Source organism: Equus caballus, chromosome 19, assembly GCF_041296265.1.
Source record: "Equus caballus isolate H_3958 breed thoroughbred chromosome 19, TB-T2T, whole genome shotgun sequence".
NCBI lineage: Eukaryota > Metazoa > Chordata > Mammalia > Perissodactyla > Equidae > Equus > Equus caballus.
Genome location: NC_091702.1, coordinates 26,689,901 through 26,717,878, shown reverse-complemented (window position 1 = coordinate 26,717,878; position 27,978 = coordinate 26,689,901). Strand labels below are relative to the sequence as shown.

Below are 27,978 nucleotides of genomic sequence, written 5' to 3'. Positions count from 1 at the left end.
ACTTTTAACAGCATATAGTTCAGTTGAAATCTTGAAATACCAAATATCAATCTTGTTACTAGTCTTTTGAGGAGTTGATGTTCCCTGACTTTCAGATTGTTAATTGTCAGAGAATCATCAAACGTTTTCTGTGAAATGTACCATAAAAACCACTTGCAGCCTGGTGCAATTAGAGTTGCTACTATTTAGTAGTAAGAACATCGATTTCGAATCAGCAGGTCTGAGGTCACAATGTCAGTTCCACCCTGCTTAACAAGCTTTAAGACTATGAGCAAGTCATTTAACCTTTCTGAGCCTCATATTCTCTATCTGTAAATGAAGGACAATAGTAATACCTATTTATTATGAGGATAAGACTAAATAATGTATATGGAAGTACTGTATAAACTCCTACAAATTTAAGTATTGTTGTCATTTATCATTTTCGAGTGATGTATTGAAATCTGTCATCCTGTGTACATGAAATAGAAGTTAGGCTTTCCCAGTAGTGCTAAAACTTTGGTGCTTTAGATGAATTCCTCTTTTAAGAAATAATTTGGTACTTAAATACAATAAATCTGATCCCTGACATAGTGTGCTCTTTCCTCCTGGATACACAGTGATGCACCAGGGCATGCAACCCAATGGAGTTTAGTACCTGCACTCCCTTGCAGCCTAAAGCCGTGGTGCCTACTTTCAGGGAGTTTCCTGATGACAGTAATTAATGTTAAACTGGAACAAGATGCCTAATAACGATTAGAACAGTAGTTTTAGTACTACCTTATTTAAGTGCTTCTTTCAAGATTTTGTTGTGGTTGGGAAGAGTTTTGATTTGGAGGCTGACTAACGGTCACTCTGCTTATTTTCAAATCTTTGGTGACATCTTTTTCACAAACAGCCAATGGCACAGTGTCACCTTTAAAATTGAAACTTTTATAGCTTCTGGCATTTTGCTTTTTTTGTCTTTCTCTATTTAGTGTGACTAAACAAGCCACATAAGGTACAAAATGGTTTTTCTGTAGTATCTGGGTAACATAACTTTGTAGGCACTATGTTAAACAATTCAGCTTACTTAAAGCTTTCCACATTAGTAGGCATTTACACATCAGTTTTTGTTTACCTGTTTTATTTCATCTTCATCTTTGCTTCTAATCCTCACGCACATAGAATTCTCTTGGGGCTCTGGCCAGTCCACCCAAAAGTTTCTCCTACCTCATAGGAATGATGGGAAATTGAAATAAGTCTGTGCATGGTACTGTTACTAGCTAGTGTATAATGTGTGCTACCTTAGTGCTAGAGATGCTGCTCTGTGTATACATTATCCTATTTAGTCCTAGCTACAACCTGATGAGGTCGGTGGTATTGAAGGCATTTTACAAAGAAACAAGCTTTTTACCCACTGTATGCTTTCTCGCCATGCTTTTTTTTTTCCTTTTTTCTTTTAACAGCTTTTTTGAGGTATAATTGACATAAAATAAACTATACATATTTAAATTGTACAATTTGACATATTTTGACATATGTTTATACCATTGAAACCATCACCACACTCAAGACAATGAATGCATCTATACATCTGTTAGCTTCATTGTGATCTCCCCCATCCCCTGTCTACCACCCCGCCCCCCGTCCCCGGCAACCACTTTCTTTCTGTCACCAGAAATTAGTTTACATTATGTAAATGCAATCACACAGTATCTTTTCTTTTTTTGTCTGGCTTCTTTCATGCCGCATAATTATTTTGCATTCTTTTCAGTTGTGTGTAGTATTCCATTGTGTGGATATACCAGTTTATTTATCCATTCACCTATTGAAGCAAATTTGGGTGGTTTCCAGTTTTCGGCTATTACAGATAAAACTTATCAACCTTCATGTGCAGGTCTTTACATGGACTTGTGTTTTCGTTTCTCCTGTGTAAATAACTAGGAATGGAATGGCTAGATCGTATGGTAGATATATGTTTAACTTGTTAATAAACTGCCAAACTGTATTCTAAAGTTTGCGTTTTCCAAACTGGTTTACATTCTCACCAGCAGTGGCTATTCCAGTCCTGCCATATCCTTGCCAGCACTTGGTATGTGGTTAGTCTTTTTCAATCATAGCCACTCTAATAAGTGTGTAGTGGTATCTCACTGTGGTTTTATTTGCATTTCCTAGTAGCTAATGATGTTGAGCATCTTGTTACATGCTAATTTACCATCTTTATGTCTTTAGTGAAGTGTCTGTTCAAATCTTGGACCTTGCATTTCATTTATTTTCTTGTTATTGACTTTTGTGAGTTATTTATATATTCTGGATACAAGTCTTTTATCAGGTATTTACAAATATTATCTTGCAGTCTGTGGCTTGTCTTTGCATTATCTTAAGTGTCCCTCAAAAGTCAGAAGTTATTAATGTTGATGAATTCCATAATTTATTAATTTGTTATTTATGTATCATGCTTTCATTGTCAGTCTAATTAGCTCTTTTTCGCTTTGCTTGATGTGGACATTGAGGTCACTGATTTGAGACCTTTCTGCTTTTCTAATATGGATATTTAGTGCTATAAGTTTACTTCTAATAGCTATTACTAAGTGACATCCCACAGTTTTATATATGTTCTGTTTTCGTTCAGTTCAAAATACTTTCTAATTTAATTTTGATTTCTTCTTTCACCCATGGGTTATTTAGAAGTGTTTTGATTTCTGAGTAGTTGGGAATTTTCCAGAGATCTTTGTAATATTGATTTCTAATTTAATTTCGTTGTTCCTGTAAATGTTGTTTAGGTCAAGTTTGATAATATTCTTCAAATCCTTTATAGCCTTACTGATTTTTCTCTCTACTCATGCCATCTGTTATTCAGAGAGGGATATTGAAGTCGTCAGCAATAATTGGAAACACATTAATTTCTATTTCCTTCGAAACTCTGTCAGTTTTTGCTTCAAGTATTTTGAAACAATATTATTAGGGGCATGAACATTTAGGAATGTTGTAGCCTCATGTTGAATTGACCCCTTTATCATTTTGTTAATGACCCTTCCCCCCCCCATTTTCTTCTCCGTGCTCTGATATCTACTTTGTGTGATATTAATATAAGTCTTGCAGTTTTCTTTTGATTAGTGTTGGCATGGTATATATTTTTCCATCCTTTTACTTTCACTCTATTGATGTCTTTATTTTGAAGTATATTTTATGTTGGCAGCATATATTGCTTGTTCATTCAATATCAATCTCTGCCTTTTCTTTTTTTCTTTTTCTTTTTCTAGTGAGGAAGATTGGCCCTGAGGTAACACTTGTTGCCAATCTTCTGCTTTTTGCTTGTGGAAGAATGGACCTGAGCTAATATCTGTGCCAATCTTCTTCTATTTTATATGTGGGTTGCCACCACAGCATGTCTTGATGAGTAATGTAGGTCTGCATCTGGGATCTGAACCCACGAACCCAGGCCATTGAAGTGGAGCACACCAAACTTAACCACTCTGCCACTGGGCTGCCCCTCAACCTCTGCCTTTTAATGCCAATATTTAGACCATTTATATTTAATGTGAGTGTTGATATGATTACATTTAGATTAAGCATATTTCTGGTTATCTTTTTTTCCTCCTTTTCTGCCTCCATTTAGAGTAATTGAATATTTTTTATTACATTTTTTGCTTCTTTGGTGGGTTATTAACTATAAATCTTTTCTTTTAATGGTTGCATTAGGATTTGTAGTACACATCTTTAACTTATCACCATCTACCCTCAAGTGATATTTTAAAGATATTAGATGATAATTTTTAGTTATATAGCAACCAACACTCTTCAATGCTTTGCAAAGATACATATTTCCATCTGGTATCATTTCTTTTCTGCCTGAACTACTTTAATATTTCTTATAGTGCAAATCTGATGTTGATGAATTCTTTTAACTTTTGTATATCTGAGGAACTCTTTACTTCACCTTTATTTTTGAAAGGTATTTTTGTTGAATATAGAATTCTAAGGTTGACAGAGATTTTTTCTTTTAGTACTTTAAAGAACATGTTACTCTATTCTCTTCTCATTTACATTATTTTCTATTTGAAATTGCTACTATATTCATTCTTATTATTCTGCACATAATTTGTTTTCCCTGGCTGCTTTTAAGATTTTCTCCTTATCACTGATTTTGAACCATTTGAATATGTTGTGCCTTGGTATAATTTTATTCACGTTTTTTGTCCTTAGAGCTTCTTGGATCTATTGGTTCATAATTTTCGTGAAATTTGAAAAAATTTTGACCTTTATTTTTTCAAATATTCTCCCCCTCCTTTTTTTTAACTTGGGATTCTGATTACATGTTTATTAGTCTTCTTTATATCCCACGATTCACTGATGCTCGGTTCCCTTTTTTAAATTTTGGTTGGTTTCTATGCTGTTTTCAGTTCGAAAACCTTCTGCAGTGTCTAATCTGCAGTTTATTCCATCCAGCGCATTTTTCATCTCCCATGTTTCAGTTTCCATCTCTGGAAGTCTGATTTAGAGCTTTTTTTTTATATCTTCCATGTCTCTTCTTAACTACTTGAACATATGGTATATAGCTGGAAGTGCTATAATGTCTTTGTCTGCTAATTCTAACATCCATGTCTATTCTAGGTCAGTTTTGATGATATGATTTTTCTCTTCATTGTGGTTGTATTTTCTTACATCTCTGCATGCCTCATTACTTTTGATTGGAAGAGAGACATTGTGAATTTTACCTTGTTGGTTGCTGGATATTTTTTATTCTTATAAATATTCATGAACTTTGTTCTGGGACACAGTTGTTACTTGGAGGTGGTTTGATCCTTTTGACTCTTACAAGATTTGTGAAATGGCAGTGAAACAGTGCTCAGTATAGGGCTAGTGATTTCTCAGTACTGACACAAGAACCTGAAGTAGACTCTAACCAGTGTTCCACGAATCATGAGGTTTTCTAGTCTGACTGGTGGTATAGGCATCATTCCCAGCCTTGAGTATCAGGCATTGTTTCTTCTCATCCTTTTGAGTGTTTCTTTCCCAGGTCTCAGCTAGTATCTTCACACACTTGTGCTCATTAGTACTCAGCTGAATATGTGAGTAGGACCCACTGCGGGTCTTCCGAATTCTCTGTCTGTGTAGCTCTCTCCTTTCCAGTACTTTGTCCTGTGAATTCTAGCTGCCTTGGTCTCCCAGATTCTTTCATCCCTATTATTCCATATTCACCTGAAATGGAAGTCTGCCATACTTTTTAAATTACTGTATTTTAATTCCTATGCTCTGCTTTCTCCCACATACTCTTGGATAAAGCATGATTGTGATTTTAGTTGAGTTACAATGAGTTGCCATTTTATAACCATTAGGATGGCTATAACAAATAACAGTGTCCATGAGGATGTGGAGAAGTTAGGATCCTTATACTTTGCTAGTAGGCATGTAAAATGATACAGTCATTGTAGAAAACAGTATGATAGTTCCTCAAAAAGCTAAACCTAGAATTACCATGTGACCCAGCAGTTCTACTCCTAGGTATAGATCCAGAAGAATTGAAAGCAGGGACTTGAACAGATTCTTGTACGTTAGTGTTCATTTCAGCATTTTTCACAATAGCCAAAAGGTGGAAACAACCCAGTGTCTATCAACAGAGCAATGGATAAACAAAACTGTGGTCTGTATATACAGTGGGTTATTATTCAGCCATAAAAAGAAATGAAGTTCCGATACATGCTACAACATCAATGAAACTTGTAGACATTATGCTCAGTAAAATAAACCAGACTCAGAAGAACAAATAGTGTGATTCTACTTATATGCGATGTCTAAAATAGGTGATTTCATAGAGACCAAAAGTAAAGATTAGAGGTTATCAGGGGCTGGGGGGCAGGGGAATTGCAGAGTTGTTGCTTACTAGTTATAGAGTTTTCTGTTTGGGGTGATGAAAGGTTTGGAAATAGTGGTGATGGTTGCACAGCATTGTGAATAGTTAATAATGTGACACCAAAACTATATAATTGTACACTTTAAATAGGTGAGTTTGCTGAGGAAGACTGGCCTTGAGCTAACATCCATGTCCATCTTCCTCTGCTTTATATGTGGGATGCCTACCATAGTTTGGCTTTTGCCAAGTGGTGCCATGTCCACACCCGGGATCCGAACTGACGAACCCCAGGCTGCCGAGAAGCGGAACATGTGAACTTAACCACTGCACCACCGGGCCGGCCCCTAAAATTATTTTTTTAAAAAAGCAAATGAGACGTAAATGCCTTTCTCCTCTTCTCTCATAGGTTTTATTACCTTTTTAAGTTACAAAGGATGCACAGGTTAACAAAAATAAATCAGAATTGGAGGAGACAGAAATTGAATCTTAGCTCCAAGATTTTAGAAGATTGTGCAACCCTGGACAAATAGCTTTTCTTAGGCTCTTTCGTTGTGTATAAAATGAGACTACTGATAGTAAACACACCTCTCACATATCATCTACATAAAAATATATTTTATGTTAGAGATATATTTCTATATTAAAGAACTTATATTACCTAGACTCATTTTAATTTAGGAAGAAAGTTAAAGAGGTATGTGTGCCTAGATTACACCAATCTATAAGCATGTATCTTATGAGCAGGCATATCAAAGAAGCGTTAACATACAACTCATGTGGCAACATTCCCCACCTTTCCCAGTTATCTTTACCTGGTTACATAGTTTGTTTCTGTTTTGTTCTGAACCTAACAGTGTATCTGTTTGAATGCTGCTGCTTATTTTCTCAGCCTCCTATCTAATATTTTGCAGACAGCTCTGTACTAAATTAACACCCTGGTGCATCATAACAGATACTTGGCTTTCTTCACAGTATTTTACTATACCGTTAGTTGTCTTCTAAAGTAATTAGATTTTTAGGCCTTTATTTTCCACTTTTCTTTTCTTTTCTTTCTTTTTTTTTTTTTTTGGTGAGGAAGATTGGCCCTGAGCTAACATCTGCTGCCAGTCTTCCTCTTTTTGCTTGAGGAAGATTGTCGCTGAGCTAACATCTGTGGGACACTGGCACAGCATGGTTTGACAAGGGGTGTGTAGGTCTGCGCCTAGGATCTGAACCTGTGAAACCCAGGCCGCTGAAGCAGAGCATGCCACCTTAGCCGCTATACCACCAGGCAGGCCCCTGTTTTCCACTTCTTAACACTAGAACAGATTATGTACCAAAGAAACATTTTGTTGAAATTGATATTGATTAGGATATCATGATTTTGTTATGATACCTTAAGTAATAATATTCAAGGGCAAAATGAAAGTGTAGTAGTTATGAATCAGATTCCAGGCACAAAAACAGAATCTAAAACAGGTAATCCAAGAAAGAGAATGTAATACAAGGAAATAGTCACACAGGTGTTGGAGGAGTGAAAAACAGGAATATGAGATAACCCAGAGTATAGCAGCTGCGGAAAACCTGACTACAGAGAAGGCAGGATCCAAGAGCCCAGTGGGAAGTGGAACCTTAGAGGAGTTGCTGCCTGGCAAGAACAGGCACCATGGAGTAATCATAGCTTCCGCCAGAGACCCAGCCTGAAGGAGAAGAGGAGAGCAAAATTGCCTGTCCTCTCTGTTTCTCCTGACCGTGGTTTCTTGACAGTGTGTTCCACCGCATGAACCCGTCTGGAAACCAGTAGGCAGGGAGCCTGGGATCTGGCATTTATAGGCGTTGGCCCCCTGGGGCCAGAGCAGAGTGTGGTAAGGAGTGGACCTGAGAGCAGCTGACAAATGGGACAGTTATCTCCATTGCTCTGAGAAGTCGTGGTGTACACAAACAGCAACAGAGTTCATACCCAGGGCTGGTCAAAGTGGGCTTGTGTTTTTGTTTACTGGCTGATTTTAGCTGGATTCTCCCAGAAGTAGACTGAGCCAAGCATTTGAGTGAAGCGATTTACTAAGGAAACCCTCCCAGGAAAAGCAAGTGAGGAATTGTGGGAAACAGGATGGAAAAGAAGGAAGGAGCCAAGAAAGGGAGCAATTTCTCTGAAGAAGGCTCAGCCTCAGCCTGATCTCGACAGGACTCTGTTGATGACACCCCAGAGTTTTTCTCATCTTGAGCCAAGGGTGCTAGGTTTTTGAATCTCCCCCTTTCACTCCTCCCTGCCAACTGTATACCACCAACCGTTATTGGGTACTCGTCACTAATGGGGGGACATAGACAGCAGCAGAGCAGGCCGGTTCTCTGAAGAAGTTTGCCACTGGGAGCATTTAGCGGCAGAGCACCCAGAGGCTGCGAACTGGACACGCGGCACAGGTGGAGCGGGTCTGCGAGGGCGGGGGGAGAGCAGAAGCCACCTAAAGCAGTGCTGGCGTGTGACAGTCATAGAAACAGCCTGCTGGTTACTCCATTTGCCAGCTCTAAAATTATGAGTCTTGGTTATGTTTTTAATCTGGTGGGAATTCTCATAATTGGAAATTTTTATAGGAAAGATGAACTTATGTTAATTTTTTATATACCACTGTACTTTTCATAAAGTTACTCAGGGAGAGGATTAAATATTATATATAATATCAAATTCCATACCCCTTCCATAGTTAGTTTCTATTAAACATTTCCTTTTCCATCTTGTACGTATTACTTTCCTTTACTGACTCCATCCAGGTGGGGTCCTGATTCCCAGTTTTCGTTGCAGAAATGTACCCAAAGCTAATCCTTCCATAAGGTCTGGTCGTATTACTACCATTAGCTTCCTTGAACTATACTCTACATTTTAGTTTTTTATCTGATTTGTCCTTAGAAAGTTAATGAAACCAGTTTCACTGTTGTCTTTTGTCTTTTTTAAAAATCTTTTGTTATAGTTTTAAAAATCCTGATTAAATTTTCTTTTTTGAGTCATAAATGCTTTAATTCTTCCTTTTTCTTTCTTTTTGCTGTTCCTGTCCATAATTGCAAGCTCTTACACATGACATATTCCTTGGCTCATCAGTCTAACGGTGCTCAAAATACCTATTTATAATATATTTAATCTCAACTTGGATATACCCAATAAGGGAGTGGTTTTGTTTTTTCCTTCCTGTAGACACCAGTTCTGATCCCCTTCATGGCATGTTTTATGTCTCTAATAATGAGGATATACAGCTTAACTTTAACCTTCCTGTTTTTCTCCTCGTCTCTTAAGTTTTTGCTCTAAATGGTTTACTTGTTCAGTAAAGTGCCAGAAGCACCTTTTTTAGCAGCCATAGAATCTCTCTTGCAACTAGTCAGGTCTGCCCTTGTAGTGCAAAAGCAGCCACAGATAACCTGAGGAGCTTGGCTGGGTTTTAATAAAACTTCATATATGAACATGAAAAATTGAATTTCATATGATTTTCACATTCACAGATCTTCTTTTGATCGCATGTCACCTTTTGAATTTTCCCATCCCCAGCCTGTTGAAATGTAAAACCTATTCTTGGCTAATGGGCCATAATGTGTCCACTCCTGCTCTAAATCCAGTGTTTTTGGTACGCTCCTGCTGCCTAACCCACTTGCTATCATTACCTTAATCTGCATGGGTAATTATAGAGAGCCTTTGTATCTTGCAGCAGGGGAAAATGAAAGGATAGAATCTTTAATCATATCATAGCTAAAATAAGTATTAAATGTCAACCAGCTTTTGTGCCTCTGAGATTTTCAATTCAATGATGCGGATGTTAAGAGAGATTTGACAAGAATCACTTAAAAGAAAATGTATTTGTGAATCCTATGCAGTATTCCATTTATCAGTTGAGTAGATAAAGGGAATGATGCTTATTCAGTGTAACATTTGTCCAACTTATAATTACAGTACTTTCCATATACATCATCTCACTGGATTTTCACAATATCCTTGTGTACTAAGCTTAAAGATTTTATCCTCATTTTTTAGATGAAGAAAATAGCCTGAGAGGTTAAAGTGACTTGCATAAGGTCCACTCGTTAGGGAGTGGCAGAGCCAAGGTTTCTTGTCCGTTGAACACTCACAGAGTTTTAGAAATAAAGGGAAGTACAGCATCACGTTTAACTTTATCCTTTTACAAATGAGAAAGCGAGAATCTAGTGCTAGTAATTTATGGAGCCAGCTCAGGAACCCCAGCTGATTACCAGGCCAGTGTACTTTCTAATAGGCTGTTCTTACAGCAGGCTAAACTGAAATTTACTAATATTTGTGATATTTAGATACCGTAATTTTAAAAAATTCTGTTAGTGTCTTAAAAAGTATAAAGTGAAATGTTTAAGTTCCTACTGGCATACGTATAGTGTGCAACCATGGTTTAAAACTAAAGCTCGCAGATTTCGGTAGGTGTGCAGTGAATGCGAACCCAGCCTCTTTTCCTCTTCAGCACCAGCGTTGGACGTTGATTGGCAGAGCAACAACACCTTTGCTTCCTGTAGTACAGACATGTGCATTCATGTCTGTAAATTAGGACAAGACAGACCGATTAAAACATTCCAGGGACACACGGTGAGAAACCTTTTTTTTCCGCCTTTAAAGTGATTATGATGAATAAGTAATGTTTCAGAGTGGTTTTGAAGTATGTATGTTTAATATCCAAAGAGCAACCCAGTCTATAAAATAAAAATGTGAATATTTACTGTTATTTTTAGAATGAAGTAAATGCTATCAAATGGGACCCAACTGGCAATCTTCTGGCCTCCTGTTCTGACGACATGACTTTGAAGGTAATCTGGATAGTGGGGAGAAGTGGGGTGAGGCATCACACAGTGCGGCGGCATTGGCCATTTTCAGATTGTTGAGAATGTTTCTCTTACAGATCATGGGCTACTTAAACCTGGACGAGGACTTGCTCTATTTGTTAATAGTTAATCATTGTATTGTATATTTTCTTGTGTGAAGTACTTCAAATGTTTGAATATAGCAAATGAATCCTATTAAAAGGGATGAGTGTATGATGGGAATTATGATCCTAAGAAATGTGCTGTTATAAATTGTGTTTACTGTTAGAAAGTCGTATTGGTGTACTTAAAGTTTATTTGTCCATGTAAAGATTTGACTAATAAGTAACGAAGGTCTTTGTAGCATTCGTGGATTTGACTGAAATTCTGTGAATTGTATTAATTTGATTTTGCTGTGGTGTGAATGTATATCACTCTTGCTGGGAAGCTGATGGATAGCAGAGAGCTGCTTGGTTGGTGGGTGAGCCTAGCTGATGTGCCAACATCCACAGTTTAACATGAATTTGTGGGTTTTTTTATTGTCTGACAGCCCCTAGCAACCACCATTCTTATCATTGCTTCTGTGAGTTTGACTCTTGTGAATAGCTCATATAAATGGAATCATGCAGTATTTTTAAGATTAATCTATGTTGTCACATACTGCAGGATTTCCTTCCTTTTTAAGGTCGAATAATATTCCATTGTTTGTGCATACCACATTTTCTTTATTCATCCATTGATGGACACTTAGGTTGTTTCCATATCTTGGCTTTTGTGACTAATGCTGCAGTAAGCAAAGGAGTACAGGTATCTTCTCAAGATCCTGATTTTAATTCTTTTGGATAAATACTCAGAAGTGGGGTTACTAGACCATATGGTAGTTCTATTTTTAATTTTTGAGGAACTTTCATACTGTTTTTCATAGTGGCTGCACCATTTTGTATTCCTACTGACAGCGTACAAGGGTTCCAGTTTCTCTACATCCTTGACAGCATTTATTGTCTTTTTTTGTAATAGCCATCCTGACAGGGGTGAAGTGACATCTCATTGTAGTTTTGATTTCCATTTCCACGATGGTTAGTGACATTAGGCATCTTTTCATATACCCATTGACCATTTGTATATCTTCTTTGGAGAAGTGTCTACTCAAGTCCTTTGCACATTTTTTAATTGGGTTATTAGTTTTTTTGCTGTTGGGTTGCAGGGGTTCCTTATATAATTTGGAAATTAACCCCTTTTGTATATGGTTTGCAAATATATTCTCCTGTTCCGTAAGTGGCCTTTTTACTTGTTATTTCCTTGCTATGCAGAAGTTTTTTAATTTTAAGTAGGCCCACTTGGCTTTTTTTTTTTCACTTTGGTTGCCTGTGCTTTGGTGTCATACATGGCTCATATTATTTGTAAGTTGTTTGTCTATTTTCCCTTCTCCATTTTAAAGTATTTCCTGATTCTAAATTCTAAGAGGAATTTATAATGTAGATCCTTTATTTAAGTAACAGCTTAAAAACGAATGCCTTAAACATTTTGCAGTCATTATTCAAAGAACTTATTGAATGTTGAAGTTTGTACCATCTGAAGCCATCAAAAGTAATCATAGAACTAAAATTAATTCAATCCTGAAAACTCACAATAGTGAATATTTGGCAAAGATTTAAAGCTAATTTTCCTTTTTAAAAGAGATAAATATTACATATATTCGACTACATTTTAATTTCTTTGCAAATATTCCTTTGATCTCTATAATCATTTTCTGTTTACACCACTTATGTTTTGGACTGGCAAGATAGTATTTTAAATGTACCCTTTGTCTGGAAAAATAAATATATACATTTTTCTTTTTTCCTTAGATATGGAGTATGAAACAAGACAATTGTGTCCATGATTTGCAAGCACATAATAAAGAAATTTATACTATCAAATGGAGTCCAACAGGGCCAGGGACAAATAATCCAAATGCCAACCTTATGTTAGCAAGGTAATATTTCTGTTTTACTTTTCTTTTTTATGAGTCTTCTAAAAAAAAATTCTAATATGACAGAAATTAGGAGAGTCCATCAAATGGGAATGTGTCCTGCAAGGAATATTTTTTTAATGCGTACTTTTAAATTAAGAATTTTATTATTATTTCAGGTCGTAGTGGATTTTTATCTCTAGAGATATGAAATATTTACTGATCATATCAAATATTGATTAAAACCCAACTAATTGAAGCATAGTGCAATAAAGTTTCTTCAGCATTTAAAAAAAGCTTAAAAATATAGTCAATACAATGTTCAAAACCATGGATCAATATAAAGAAATGATTTAAAAAGCAAAGGAATACAGTGAATTAGCTCCTTTATGTCTTCTGGTTCAGGAACTTGGAGATGCCCTTAAGATGCGTTTTCTCCTCTATAGCTTTGTGTCCAGAACACTTCCTTCTTAACAGCCCACCTGCTTCTCATAAGGAATTTGTAACTAGCTATTAGGAATGGCTGAATATTATAGATTGGAGGTGGGGCCAAGAGTACTTCATTACTTATAAAATAATTTTTTTCCTCCCTTGTCAGTGCATCCTTTGATTCTACTGTTAGATTATGGGATGTAGACCGAGGAATTTGCATCCATACTTTGACAAAACACCAAGAGCCTGTGTACAGTGTAGCTTTCAGTCCTGATGGCAGGTACCTGGCAAGCGGTTCTTTTGACAAATGTGTGCACATCTGGAACACACAGGTATGTCTGCGTTATTTAATAGTCAAGTATTGTTATGTTTAGTAAGAAGCATCTGCCTATACAAATATTCTTTTCCTATTTGGTTGTCATTCCTTTTGTGGCATTAATTCAATTAGTTAATTCACTTAGTTTTTAAATGAGTGCTTTTTTGGTATTTACAGCTAAATAAAGATTGAACCAAAGTTATATTTTCATAATGTAGGGAATTTAGAAATAAATTTGGGTTCTTTATTTTATTTATTTATTTAATTTTTTTGAGAATGATTAGCCCTGAGCTAACATCTGCCGCCAATCCTCCTCTTTTTGCTGAGGAAGACTGGCCCTGAGCTAACATCCATGCCCATCTTCCTCTACTTTATATGTGGGATGCCTACCACAGCATGGCTTGACAAGCGGTCTATAGGTCTGTGCCCAGGATCCAAACAGGTGAACCCTGGGCCACTGAAGCGGAATGTGTGAACTTAACTGCTGCACCACCGGGCTGGCCCCTCTTTGTTTTATTTTTTTATAATAGTTTTGCAGACATAAAATTTGAGAGTTTAAGATGTATTTATTTGGATAAGCTGTATGATTTCTTTATTTTCTTAAAGAATTGTCTTTGAAGGAGCTAAATATGAGAAGTAAAAAAATGTACTAATGGACAAGATTTTATGGCTGAACACAATAATTTATCAGAAACAAACTTAACACTATGTTACATTTTTAGGGATGGTGCTGTAGAGATCTTTTCCTAAAAGTGGGGAAAACAACCTGATGCTTTAATTTTTTTGTCTTGTTAGTGTTTTAGTTTTTATGCTCCATGTACTGTTACTTTGATAACAATCACTCAACTCAGCCCACCCAATGATCAGATCTCTCCTGGATGTAGTACACACATAGTAAGTTATTGTGGGCTATTTCTCCTAGTGTAGCTGACCATTGTAGTTGGTCAGACTATTTTGCATAAGTCATTATTTTCAGTTATTATGTTTGATTAAATTATACTTTCAAATGGTCCTTCAAAACACTATAAAAAGGTATATGCTGAGAAATCTGGCTCCCATTTTCTTCTTCATCCCCTACAGGTAACTATTTTTATTAGTTTCTCTTTCATTCTTCCTTAACTTTTTGTGTGTGAATAAAAGCATTATGAATCTTTCATTTTATACTCCCACTGTTTTGTTTTTTTGTTTGTATTTTCAACTCCTTTGGAATAGATTTTTATGTATGGTGTGAGGTAGGGATCTAACTTTATCTTTGCATGTGGATAACCAGTCATCTGGGCACCATTTGTTGTCCCTTCACTGTTTCTCAATGCCCCTTCTTTCGTAAGTTCTTGTGTGGTTTGTTCATAGATTCTCTAACATTCCATCGATACATTGGTATGTGCCTTCACCATTAGCATAGTTTTCATAACTTTAAGTTTGTAAGTCACCCTCATTAAATCTTGTTTTCCTTTAGTCAAGTTTTATAATTTCTTTATGAAGATCTTCTTTTATTCCAAGGTGCCTTATGGATTTTATTGTTACCATGAATGGCATCTTTTTAAAAATATGTTCCTTTTACTTGTTGTTGCTCGTGTTTGGAACACGATAAGCTTTGGCATAATGCTGTTGAATCCATTAACCTTGCTGAGCTCTTCTTAGTTCTAATAGTTTATATTTTCTCTTGGCTTTCCTTTCAAGTTAATCTTTGTGTTGTGATTGAGTAGCAGAGGGCTTTTAGATATTAATCTGTAGATAATCTGCCTGGTGTATACATTTTCAGTCACTCATTTACTCCATTGTGAGAAAATCAATTTAGATGAAATTTGGGTATAGAACTATCAAGTGCTAATGGAAGATAAATGCTAGGGTAAAGGCCTAGGCTAGGCTAAAGGCATTTGAGCAAGTATCTGTAGTATTCTGTTGTATCACTGTTGTGTATCAAAAATATCATTTTACAGGGCCGGCCTGGTGGCACAGCAGTTAAGTTCACACGTTCCACTTCTCGGTGGCCCGGGGTTCTCCGGTTCGGATCCCGGGTGTGGACATGGCACTGCTTGGCAAAAACCATGCTGTGGTAGGCATCCCATGTATAAAGTAGAGGAAGATGGGCATGGATGTTAGCTCAGGGCCAGTCTTCCTCAGCAAAAAGAGGAGGATTGGCAGCAGTTAGCTCAGGGCTAATCTTCCTCAAAAGAAAAAAAAATAATTTTACTGTTTTTAAGTTTGAAAGTAGTAAAGTGCACCTAGTGAATTTGTAGTGTAGGAGAAAGTCATTACCTTTTGTCATATATACATCTAGTTTTTTCTTTCATTACTTGGGTGATATGTTACCTAAGCATTTGATAGGTAAAATGTTGAAGTCTGGTCCAAACATACATACAGATTTGGATAGATGTTGATGTTGGTGATCCGTTGGCCTTTGGTAATATCATAGCTCTGACTTGGTAACCATGCTCCTTTGGTTCAATTATAGCCTAATTCAAGCTTAGAAATTGGTAAGTGCTTTTGAAAGAAACTTTTGGTTTTTTTAAAACCCTGTAATTGACTGTCCTATAGCTATAGATTTTACTTTCTATACATCAGCAGATTTTAGATTTTGTTGGTGCCACTCCTTTCTCTCCTAATTAACAGTAGATACTCAAGACCTACTCTAGTCATACTTTTTCATTAGTCTCTTAAATGGTGAGAACTTTTAGGTAGGGAGGAACAGTTGAGCCTTCCCAACATGATCAGCTGGAGCAGCGCGTCTCTGCTTTCTGCAGTATTGCCACACTGACTTTGAAGAGGAACGCGAGGGGACAGTCTTCCAGCTAGGTGATTCTCTTAGGCTTGGCTGTCTGGGGGTGTTCACAAGGTACATGTCTTGCTACCGTGTTGCTTTTAGGTAGATCTGCTGCCTCCAGTTTGACCTTTCAGGTCACCATGAAGCTAAGAGAGACTTTTCCAGTTTGTCACAGCAGAACACCAGAAGCATATTTTTCATTGTTTTCCAATTTCTCACAGCAGAACGTTTGACCTTTGCCCTGTTTAATGGCTGGCTTCCTAGTAGGATATTTGTACTGAGCTTTAATCGTTCAGTGGTAGCTGAATGATTTTGGTTTCTATTGCTGAAGGAGTGAAATAATTTTGTTATACTTAGGGTTCAGCTAAATTGATGATGAAGTTGTTAGTGTTGCTGGTTGTACTTTTTTTTTTTTTAACATGGAACATCTTTCAAGGATAATGTACGTATATTCTTTTAGCTTCTTTTATACCTTCTCCAGCTTAGGGACTACTCAATAAATATAGAGTAGCTGACAGCCTTAGACTGGAATTGGGATTGTCTTTACTAGTTTATCATACTTCCTCTTTAGGATGTTTTGCCAAAGAAATACAGCTTTATTTTTTTCCTCTACATGTTGGCCAAACTCACGCATCCTTCAATAACAATAATTTATTTCAAGTCATACATTGAATGTTTACCTCTAGCCATTGATAACTGTGTCATAGAGGCCAAAGGTACCTTAGCTAAGAATGGTTATCAATCCTGGAGAAGCTGAATGTGTTTGTGAATCTGTTGAGAAGAAGCTAGTGTTATGTTTTTATAAAAGGATCATCATATCACACTTCTGGTATTTCAGAACTTGTATTTATTTTGGAGTTGAAGCTAAATCCTACCTCCGATTGCTAGAAATAAAGCCATATAATGTTTTTCCCTCAATATTTGGACTTATAATAATATATGTTATCATTCTTAAGATTCTGTTTTTCATATTTTTAGACAGGTGCTCTAGTTCACAGCTATAGGGGAACAGGTGGAATTTTTGAAGTTTGCTGGAATGCAGCAGGAGACAAAGTTGGAGCCAGTGCATCAGATGGTTCAGTAAGTATAATGGAGTGTTTCCAAAGGCATGGGTATGTGTCTGTGTGTGTAATAGCATAGGCAATAAATGTGGCTTATTATGGTAGTGACTATAAAAGTGTTCTTTTCAAAATTTTATGTTATGGTATGGATCTTTTTTACTAAGTGTTATATAGTTTTCCTGTTCATTTCATTCAAATAATGTAAACAAAATTTAGTCTCTTTTTACCAAAAGAGTGTCTTCATAATCAAGAAATGGACAGTTATTTTTAATATAAATCTTCATTAGTGAAATTAAGTATAGCAGAATAGCAGCAGTCTGAGAGGGATTTGACTTTTTTTTTTTTTTTGAGAAAGATTAACCCTGAGCTAACATCCGCTGCGAATCCTTCTCTTTTTTGCTGAGGAAGACTGACCCTGAGCTAACATCCGTGCCCATCTTCCCCTACTTTATATGTGGGACACCTGCCACAGCATGGCTTGATAAGCGATGCCATGTCTGCGCCCGGGATCCGAGTCAACGAACCCTAGGCTGCTGACACAGAGCGCATGAACTTAACCACTATGCCACCGGGCCGGCCCCTGAGATTTGAATTTGTAATGCCTATTTCTACCTTCTCTTCCCTGCAGAAGAGTGTTTGTGGCCCAGGGAAGGGGGAGTAGAGGCAATAGAGTCCTGCACTGAGGAATGTGTGACACTGAGAGACTTTCAGGATGAGGTTGTCCAGCTCTTTACAGAAATACTAGTTATGGATCCCAAAGCTTGAAAGCAAAGGGAAGATGGAAAGGGTATAGTCATTAGCTGTTTACTGAAGCTATAGCTTAATATAGTCTGTAGTATCTTTCATTAAGGTCCAAGAGATAGGAAATGGTCTATTTTGAACAGATTTTTTCTACTTTTTAATTGACAGAGAGTGAATCTTCAAAATTTTAGCCGTGATTCTTTCCCTGTAGTATTAGCCCATGGTTGTTCCCTCCATTTACTAAGACAAGTTATCTGATTTCCGTTCGCCAAGTGCCCACTATAATGATTACTGTTGCTTTACCAGTTTCGTGAACTTGGGTATAAGAAATAGATTCCAGGGGGCCGGCCCCGTGGCCGAGTGGTTAAGTTCGAGTGCTCCGCTTCGGCTGCCCAGGGTTTCACTAGGTTCGGATCCTGGGCGCAGACATGGGACTGCTCATCAGAGCTCGGTGAGGCGGCGTCCCACATGCCACAACTAGTAGGACCCGCAACTGAAATCTACAACTATATACTGGGGGGATTTGGGGAGAAAAAAGCAGGAAAAAAAAAAAAAGATTGGCAACAGTTGTTAGCTCAGGTGCCAATCTTTAAAAAAAAGAAAAAAGAAATAGATTCCAACCTCTACTATAGAAAAGTTAAACTACAATGAAATTCTTAACACGTAACTGGTTGATTATTTTAATTTCTTGCAGGTTTGTGTATTAGACCTTCGGAAATAGCGCTACTAGTTGGAAGCCATGGACCGACTATGAATGTGTACATAGCCAAAATGACTGTCCTGACCCATGTACTGCTATAGTCCCACCTGAACCATGGCCAGTCCACTACAGCCAAATCGAAAAGAAACATATACATACAGTGTATATAAACAAAATTGCACCCTGAAGATGACAGAATTTTGTCACAGCTTGTGAATTCTGTTCACCAAGTGCTGGAATCTAATCTGCTGTGCCCCTAAAATAGCATTTAGAAGTTTTGGATATGAAAAACGGAAGAGAGAAAGAAATATGCGTTATAAAGCAGCCCATACATGTACCAGTTTTGGGATACTAATGACAGCCTTGTTTCTCCCCTTTGAATCAGCAGACACCATGGATTATATTCTTTTTTCCCTTCGGTAGTTGAGCAGTTTGTATGTACAGAGAAAATGGACTTACAAAAACTCGCAGCAGTAGTTTGTTCTTGCTTTTAAACTTTGTTTTTGGTTTAGTTTATGGATGCATGAAGTAAGGGAGTGAATCAGTTTCTTGTTTATATTTTTTTCACCTTTTAAACAAAAAAATTCTTAAAAATATTTTAATGCATTCTTTTGAAGAGATAGATGTTTGGTACATTTTATGGCTCCCAGAGCATATATTCAATTGGTGCATGTTGTGGAAGGGGGAATTGGAAATTAAATGAAAGCATATGACTTTGGTCATGTCAATCTGTAAGACACATCAGTAAAAGGGTATTATGCTCTGTTTTTGTTGGTTGGTTGGTTGTTTGTTTTTGTTTTGTTTTGTTTTTTTGGTGATGTGGCTTAAATGCAGTAGTTTCTTTTTGGGGACATATTTCTGCCAATTAAAGACTAGAAGGGCACAATTTTTTTTTAATACCATAGAGAAGATGCATAAAAATCTTCTGATGTTTTGTAGCCATAACTAAATTATGGTTCAAATGTGCACTATTGTGAAAAGGAGCAAAGTAAGTTTGGGGTTTCTTTGTTGTTTGTTTATTTGTTTGTTTTGCTTTGTTTTTTAAAGAGATTAAAATGTTTCTGGATAAGGATTAGCTTCTCAAAGTGTCCATCATTCTGTGTAGAAGCTTAAATATGTAATGTAACCAAACTCCAGTATTAAAAATCTCTCATGTTATTTTTCTTTATACAAAGCAAGATAACGGCATATAACACTGCCATTACATGGCAAAATGTTTGCTACCTTAGTTTAAAAACGATCTTTAAAACGAAAGACTTGCTTCAAGGTGTTTTTAAATAGCAGTGATTCCGAATTTTTTTTAAAAAGTATGATTGCACTAACCTCCCTGCTGCTCTGATTCTGGTTTGTGGTACTTGCGACTACATTTTTTCGAATATAGAGAGATGAAGCTGCTATGTTTTTTCGTTAATCACTACTATATCATGTCTTTTACTCTGTTCATAATATCAAGTATTTTCTTAAAGGTATAGGTATCAGATCAAACCTCTGATTGTGCTCATGTGACTAAAAGCTAAAATACACAAAATTTGCAAATGATAGCATGGGGCTGAGTTTATCTGTGTGATTAACAGGGTTTGTCATGATTAATGTAAGAATCCAGAAGTATCAATTTTGAAGACAATAGTCTCAAATTTATATCTCGAAGATTTTAATTAAGGAATCGCTTATTATCAAACTTAGCAAATTTATAACACTATTTCCGTCGCTAATTATTTTGAGGCCTTTACTGCTAAAATTTAACCTATGTTTTAAGTTTAAGTGGAAACTGATTTAACCCAAGTAATGCAGCTTTGATTTTCAGCAGCTGTTGTTTTGCTATTTTTAGAAAACAGTGTCGATTGAAGCAAGTCTTGGTTTTACTAAGGTAGGATAGCATTTGCTATTGATAAAGAGAATAAATACACTTAATTTCATAATACATTGTTATATGTACCCCAGTTGTTGTTAGTGGGGACTATGATACTGTAATAATATTTTTTAAAATTTACATCCAGAGAGGCAGTCATTCACGATGGTTCTGTGCCAGCTGTTTTTAGGGTTTTGGATCACATTATTGACATTTAGGACTATTACCCTGTGACTTCTGTAGGAAACCTAATATGCTGAGTATCTGGCACTTGAAATCCTGCTTTTATTGCTGGAGGTCCACATCTGTGGTTGACCTCTGTCGTTGTTTTAAAAAAATAAATAAAAATAAAAAAATCTGTGCAATAATTTTTAAATGTGCTCCCAGGAATAGACACAAATGTTTTGAGTATGTTTAAGCTGCATTTTCCTTTCGCGATGCATTTGTCAATTGCACTGAATTTAAATCTGAAAGTCAGAGGTGATTATTGATAGTACTTTTGTATTTTGATATGGACAATTTATTCATTTGCATACAGTTATTGACCTTTTTTCCCAGCTGATTAAAAGATAGTCAAGAACTTCTGCAATAGAGCTGCCAAAACAGCTACATTTTTATCGTATTGTCATCTTCTCTTTTTGTTTTTTTTTTTTTAATCTTTAGCTATTTTACTTAGGCATAATAGCCACAATAGGACATATAAAAGATTATAAATACAGAGCTTTATTATCCTGAAGTTTTGGGTCTTTTAAGTATAAACTTTATCTGAAAGGTATCCATTTTGTAGGCTTGGGTTCTTTGTGAGCATACAGTTGTTTATTTTTGCTGCTGTTCTCAACATCATTGCCTGCTGATGTGCCACGATGCTGCTCCAACAGACAAAAATAAGATTGCCTCTAATTTGAGCAGTAACACGATTGTAAGAGACCAAGTTTCACAGTCTGGAGAGTTCTATATTTGAGGTTCTTGCTCATTTTTCCTTCTACTTTTTTCTGAGAACTTATTCCTGAAGATCAACTGATTCCAGTAGATTTTCTATAGTATTCCTTATATATCGTTGTATAAGCTACTGTAAGAAACTTATCATAAGGAAAAATAGAAAGGAAAACTTGAATGAATAGAATACTCACTGATTAAAATAGACTACAAGAAGAGCAGCTGTCACTCTTAAACATCCTACAGGAGTATCTTCTTTCTCCTCTGTGTAGGAAGTCCCATAAGTTCTTCTATTTGTTCCAATCCTCATTTCCTGTCATTGATTAGGTACCATTGCTGACTTTCAAATGACTTTTAGAAGCGGTAACTTTTAATTTCCTAATAGGTCTTAGAGTGTATTGAATTGTTTTAATTATTCTCTAGGTAAGTATGTTTTAGGATTAAACACCTTTTACAGATACTGAAAGTGCCTCCTTTTGTGGTGTAAAAACAAATTATGGTGCAAAAAGTAATCATTAGATTGAATTACATGAAGGTTTTTTGCTTTTTGACATATAAAAATGTCAAGAGAAAGGCCAAAGATTTGTACTTTTTCACTTAACTTAAAAAGCACTCCTTTTTTCCTTAAACTTCTTTCTGTCAAATTAGATTTACTGAGAGAGTACTATTTTTAAGGAGCTATCTGTTTATGTAGAATGATTTTGTTAAGAGTAATGTAAACTATTATTGAGTAGAGGCCGGAAGAGGAGTATGCATTTTTGCTATTCAAAGGAATCACAAATGACCGTCCTTATGTGAGCAAAAATGTTAGGTTTTACTAGATAAGCGGAAAAATAAATCTCAAACGCAGTGCTGTTTACTCTTTTCAAAGCAGTTTTCATTTTCTTAAGCACATTGTACATTTCCATAGAACCTGCTTTCAGTCTTGCATGCTAAGGATGGTACTTGGATTTGGTGAATTACTGTTGACAGTTTCTACAGGAATCCTTTTTCAGTGGACCAACATTGTGGCATGGCAGCAAATGCCAACATTTTGGGGAATAGCAGCAAATCTACAAGAGACCCTGGTTGTTGTTTTTTTTTTGCTTTGTTTTCTTTTTCCTTCTGAATCAGCAGGGATGGAAGGAGGGTTGGAAAGTTAGGAATTACTCCTTCTGGTAGTAGCTCTGAAGTGTCACATTCAATATCAATTTTTTTTTTAAACATGATTCTAGTTAAATGTAGAAAAGAGAAAAAAGAGGAAGTGTTCACTTTTTTAATACACTGATTTAGAAATTTGATGTCTTATATCAGTAGTTCTGAAGTATTAATAGCTTTCTTTCTTTCTGCCTTTACGTTGACAGTGTTGAAGCAGGGTGAATAACTAGGGCATATATATATATTTTTTTTGTAGGAAGCTGTTTCATGATGTTTTCTTTGGAGTTTCTGGATAAGTTCAAGAAAACATTCTGCATGTTGTATCTAGTCTGATGTACTTATCCATCTCATTAAAAACACAAACACGCAGACTGCATTTTGTAGCTCTGTAATCCCTAAATACAGAAGTAATTTTCTTCTTTCCTGACTTTGACATTGTAGCTATAATGTTCTAATTTTGATTTTTACAAATCCTTTGGGTCTAATTCTGTGAGCCTACCTATAGCACTGGATTAAAATGTCTGCATCATTTCTTTAGTTATCCAGTTAACTTTAAAACTGTTGTAAAAGTGTAAACCAGCCCATGACAGTTTTTTGTACATGTTAAAGAACTTTATTGTTCAGTTTTCATGATTATTGTGTAAGGAAGACTGATATAGATGTTCTATGCTGTCCTGGACCATGTTAATTACACTTACAATGTATTTTGGTTCCACATCACAATGATTTGTCCCCAGCGACCCTTTTATCCTTTCTAGGCACATTTTTTGTTGTTGTTGTTGTTGTTGCAGTTTCCCTTTGCATTGTATTGCTTTGACAACTGTAATTTGAATCAGATCTGAAAGAGGTCCAGAATAAAATATATTTTGATATTATGTTGGCTGTGTACATATATAAAACCTTTAATATCTATATAGTTTGTATAGACTATTTACTAGTCAAGTAAAGAGAGAGGGATGCTATTTCTTGTTTACAGTTTCTTGTTTACATTTTAATTGCATTTACTCCTCCAATATTCTATTGTAGAATAAACTTTTTTGCTCTGAGTTAGCCTTCATAACATATATAACGTCTGTTCTCTCCCATACTGGTGTTACCAATTATAACAACTGCCATCAGAACCCAAACCACTGTTTTTCGTAAATATATTGTTTTCCGAGATATATAGTTTAAAGTAAGCCCATAGATAAAATTACAAATTTTACTATTTTATTACTTCTTGCAGGAGATAAGATTTTTTAAATGAAGGGATTATTTACTATTTTTATTAAAGAATAATAGAGCATTTAATCAGCTAAGGAATAACAATTACTTTTGAATTATTTTGAAAAATCAATATTGTATTTTAAGGACATTGTTTCACGTAATCAAACTAAAAGAGACCTCGGATTTAGCATGCATTTGAGCACAAAACTGTGTGTGTGTGTTCTTGAAGATTTCTAGGGCAGGACTCTCAACTTCCTGAATGATGTTTTTTTCTTCATATAAACCTATTATCATTTAATATCTCTCCCTTAGCTAGATGCTTATGTTGCTAACAAACCTTATAATCTATGAAAAAAAGATACTAGGCACCTTCCAGTTTTAATTAATCCCAACTTCTTTAGAGTTAGAGAATTTTTAAAGAATCAATGGGCATATTTTTTGTTTTCTTTTGTTCTTTGAAAACTTGTGTTCTCCAGGTCTTCTCCCTTTTCCTTCTGTTCCCCTAAGCAGAAACTGACACAGGCATAGCCTTGTCATGTTCGATGAAATGATAAGCTACTGCAGTTGCTAGAACTTTGCTGACCGCCTTTCATTTTCAAAGGGTTAACTTTTATTGCATGGCATCGATTAATATCCTTTTTCAAAAAGTGCTGGACTGCTAAGGATTAGAATCCATATAAGCTTGACATAAAACTGAAATCAGTTTGGGTAGTCATAGGAGGGGTTGTTTTTAATTTCATGGTTCTTATACTTTACAGTAGATCAGATTTCTTACCTATTATAACACATAGCAGATCAGATTCAAGTTTACTGTTTCCCCAGTAGATTCATTTGCAAAATGCAGTGGAGGAAAAGACACTATGGACAGTGGTTTTATGGTGCTTTTCTCTGCTGTACCAAAGCTCTGTCAACAATGAAATGTTAACCCTGTGCTACTTTTTCTGCATGTTTCTTCTCAAATGTCATATCTCAATGCTTATTTGTCCTAACTTGTAATATTTTTGTATTAAATTTTTTAGGAGTTCCTTGTACTTTCTTTATAATTTAAAATATATTAAACACAAAGTGTTTAGTAAAGTACAGAAGACAATTATTAATGTTTCTTGGTTGTTGGGTTTGTATGATCAATTGTGCAAACAATTCACATTTTAAGAACTAGGACCAGTGGGGTGGAATCTACACAGAAAAAGATACCACAATTCTGTTTAAATCAAGCAACAAAACATAGTATGTTAGACTAATCCAATGCCTCTGCTTTAAAGAGATACTGCGCTCCAGAAGTAGCCAAAGCCTCGGTTGGAGGGCTCCTGGGCAGGACGACTGGAGGGATCACGCCCTGAGAGCACACCTCAAGTAGTCAGACACTTGCATTAAAAACCAGTCACACTGAACTCAGTCTGAGATCAGACATTTGAAAACATCACCTTCCAGAATCTCACACATTCAAATTAGTAGATTTTGAAAGATCTACATATTGTAAGACCCTTGTCCACATAAGCTTTTCTTGACTTCATTTACACACACTACTTGACCAGGTTAATTGTCTGCTTTTCCAGCTTGGGTGCTTGGGTACGCTGTACCTCCATGGAGGACGGCATGGCTAAAGCTCCTAGCAGCAATGGAGAGCTGCATATTTGGCGTGGATGTCATAATTAAGGCCGAGAGTCATCAAATAATTCAAATCATTTAACATGACATAAAAAGGTAGCTAGGTAGTATGTTTTTAAATATTTCCAGTGAAGTGCTTGAAATAGTTTAGTGTACGGAAATAAACAAGTTTGAAGTTGGACAAATGTGTTGAAGGAAATGATGTCTCATGATAAATCAAGACTAAATTAGAGGTAAGTAAATTTTACTTTTTAAATGTTGGCTAACCTGGCATCCGTTAAAGCCCTTTTTAAAGTAAAATGCCTGGCCCTACCCTTAACCTACTGGCTGATATGATATAGCACAAGTTGTGTGTGCTTTCTGTATGCTTGTTTGTTTGTGTGCCATAGGTGACCAATGCGTGGGGGAGGGACAAGGACTGGTTGCCATTGGCATACTGTATGTTTATGACAAAGCACATGCCCATAAAGAAATTGAAAATAATAAATGCCCATTTCCAAACTCCCAACCAATTCCTCAGTGGTCACCACTGTTAACACTTTGGTGTGTGTTCTTCCAAATGTTTTTAATACATACTTTAAAAAGAAAAACACAAATGGGGTTGTAATATTCAGTGATTTCAGAAACTCACTTTTTCACTGAAATTGTCAGGGACTTTTGTCCCATCAGTATAGGTACCTCCTCATACCATAGGTGTAGCGTATTCCGTAGAGGTTAAGAGGGTGAATTCTGCCTGACTGCCTGGGTTGAATCCCAACTCCGCCAGTTACTAGCTGTTTGACCTAAGGAGTTACTGTCCTGGTTTTCCTCTCTGTAAAATGGGGCTAGCGCTAGTACCTACCTCACAGAGTGGTCATGAGGATGAAAATTGTTAACGTATCTAAAGCCCTTGGAGAACAGTGGTTGTAGAAAGCACACGGTATGCTACCATTATTTTGATTTTTAATAGTCGCATTGCGTTATACACTGTAATTCAACTAGCCCCTATAGCGTCTACCTACTTTCAGTGTTTCGTATTATAAACAGTGGTGCAGTCAGCAGATATTTGGGTGTCTGTAGGACAGTTTCAAGAGTTGATTCTGATGCACACTCTTGGTTAATAGGGACTTTCCAAGAATCTGTACAACTTGCCAGCCACCCGTTTTATGGCACTAACTGAATCTGTTATTTCAAAAGGAGTCATTTAGGAGTTTCTAGAAGAGAGATTTCTTGGGAAGAGTGCTTTGTATATTTATTCAGTGTGCATACGGGAACAAAAGAGAAAACAGTTTAGACCAATAAATGATGATCATGTGGCAGTACTTAAAACAACTAATTTTTTGACCCTATGTCATTAGTCATTAAATGTTAAAAGTATGACCAAGATTTTGTTAAACATGGGAGAAAATAGTTGTCACGGAGTACAATATATAGGATAAATCCAATTATAAACTTTGTGGAACTACCAGAATATTTAATGGCGTACACTAATATTGCTGGGAGCTAAATTCCTAGTCGTATGTGCTAGAATAGCAGACGTTCATTTTTTTCTAGGACTTTTTTTTAAGACCATTTTTATACATTTTACCTTCTCGAGTCCTGGGTCCTCTTTTGTTACTTTCTTCAGCAGATATTTATTTGTTAAATACCTAGTATGTCCCAGGAAGTGTGTTTACCACTGGATATACAATAGTGAGCAAGAAAAAATAGAGTCTGCTCTTGTGAAGTATTATAGGGGAGATCGTTCATTAAATGCTATAGCAGGCAGTTAGCATCTGAAATTGCTGTTTTTCTGAGTCAAAAACTACAAAATACAATTTCAAAAGGCCCAGCTTAATTTGAGGTACTGTGCGTGTAATTGGCAAAGAGTAGCTAACAGCTTGGGATGTCAGCCTGTTAGGCTGGGAGAGCTCGCCCAGCTGTGTGTGTCCCAGGACGCCCGGTACAGCCCTCTCTGTGCTCCACATTGCACCTGTCATTACTTGTGTCGTTCTTCTAGTGGTTGCTATTTTAAGTTTAGATAGTATGTATTGACACCCCCATTTATTACTTTAAACAGTGTCCCTTGATTCCTTACCACAAAAGACAGAGAAGTTAAGCGCTTTATCCCTCTTTGCCTCAAGAGTTTTGTTAGGATTTTCACTCATTGAAGACGGTAAGGCATGTTTTCGCTTTTACTGCTACTACAACCAGGAACTCATGAATGTCAGAAACGTGTGCCAGTCACTGCGTGTCTCCTCAAACCTCACCCCTACCGGGTTACCAAAAGCAGTTACACACACACACAACGGCACATGAATCAAAGTAGCTCCTCGTTAACAGCTACACGAGCTACTCTCACCCCTTAAGCAATCTAGAGAGAGCCTGGTTTGGAGTTTTAGTTTAGAGCTTTGCTATTCAAAGTGTAGCCCATCAACCTCAACCTGGAAACTTGTTAGAAATTATCTTGAGTCCTACCCCAGGACCTAATGAATCAAGCTGCAATTTAACAAGATCGCCCAGGTAAGTTGCATGCACAGGAAAGTTTGAGAAGAACTAATTTAGGGTCCAAGTCAAATCTAGGATCTTGTACCATTTCTCCCCTCCCACCCCAATCCTGAATTCCTTGAGACAAGCAGCCTATCTTAAGACACCGTAACACAGTCACTGTTTGTGATAGGGGTAAAGGAAAGGAGGAAGAGGTCCCCAAAAGAGACTCTGA

The 27,978-nt window shown here is 36.4% G+C and overlaps 1 protein-coding gene across 14 annotated transcripts in view; it reads left to right on the top strand.

The window, feature by feature from the left end:
- TBL1XR1 (TBL1X/Y related 1) overlaps positions 1-23,359 on the top strand; it is a 168,372-nt gene extending 145,013 nt beyond the window's left edge. For all 14 annotated transcript variants that reach the window (XM_070242650.1, XM_070242646.1, XM_023623327.2 and 11 more), the window contains 6 exons: positions 10,264-10,385; positions 10,529-10,603; positions 12,445-12,572; positions 13,147-13,312; positions 17,039-17,140; positions 18,557-23,359. In XM_070242650.1, coding sequence (XP_070098751.1) covers positions 10,264-10,385; positions 10,529-10,603; positions 12,445-12,572; positions 13,147-13,312; positions 17,039-17,140; positions 18,557-18,583 — 620 coding nt within the window. In that variant the 3' untranslated portion in view covers positions 18,584-23,359. The remainder of the gene's footprint in view (positions 1-10,263; positions 10,386-10,528; positions 10,604-12,444; positions 12,573-13,146; positions 13,313-17,038; positions 17,141-18,556) is intronic.
- Positions 23,360-27,978: the final 4,619 nt, after the last annotated feature.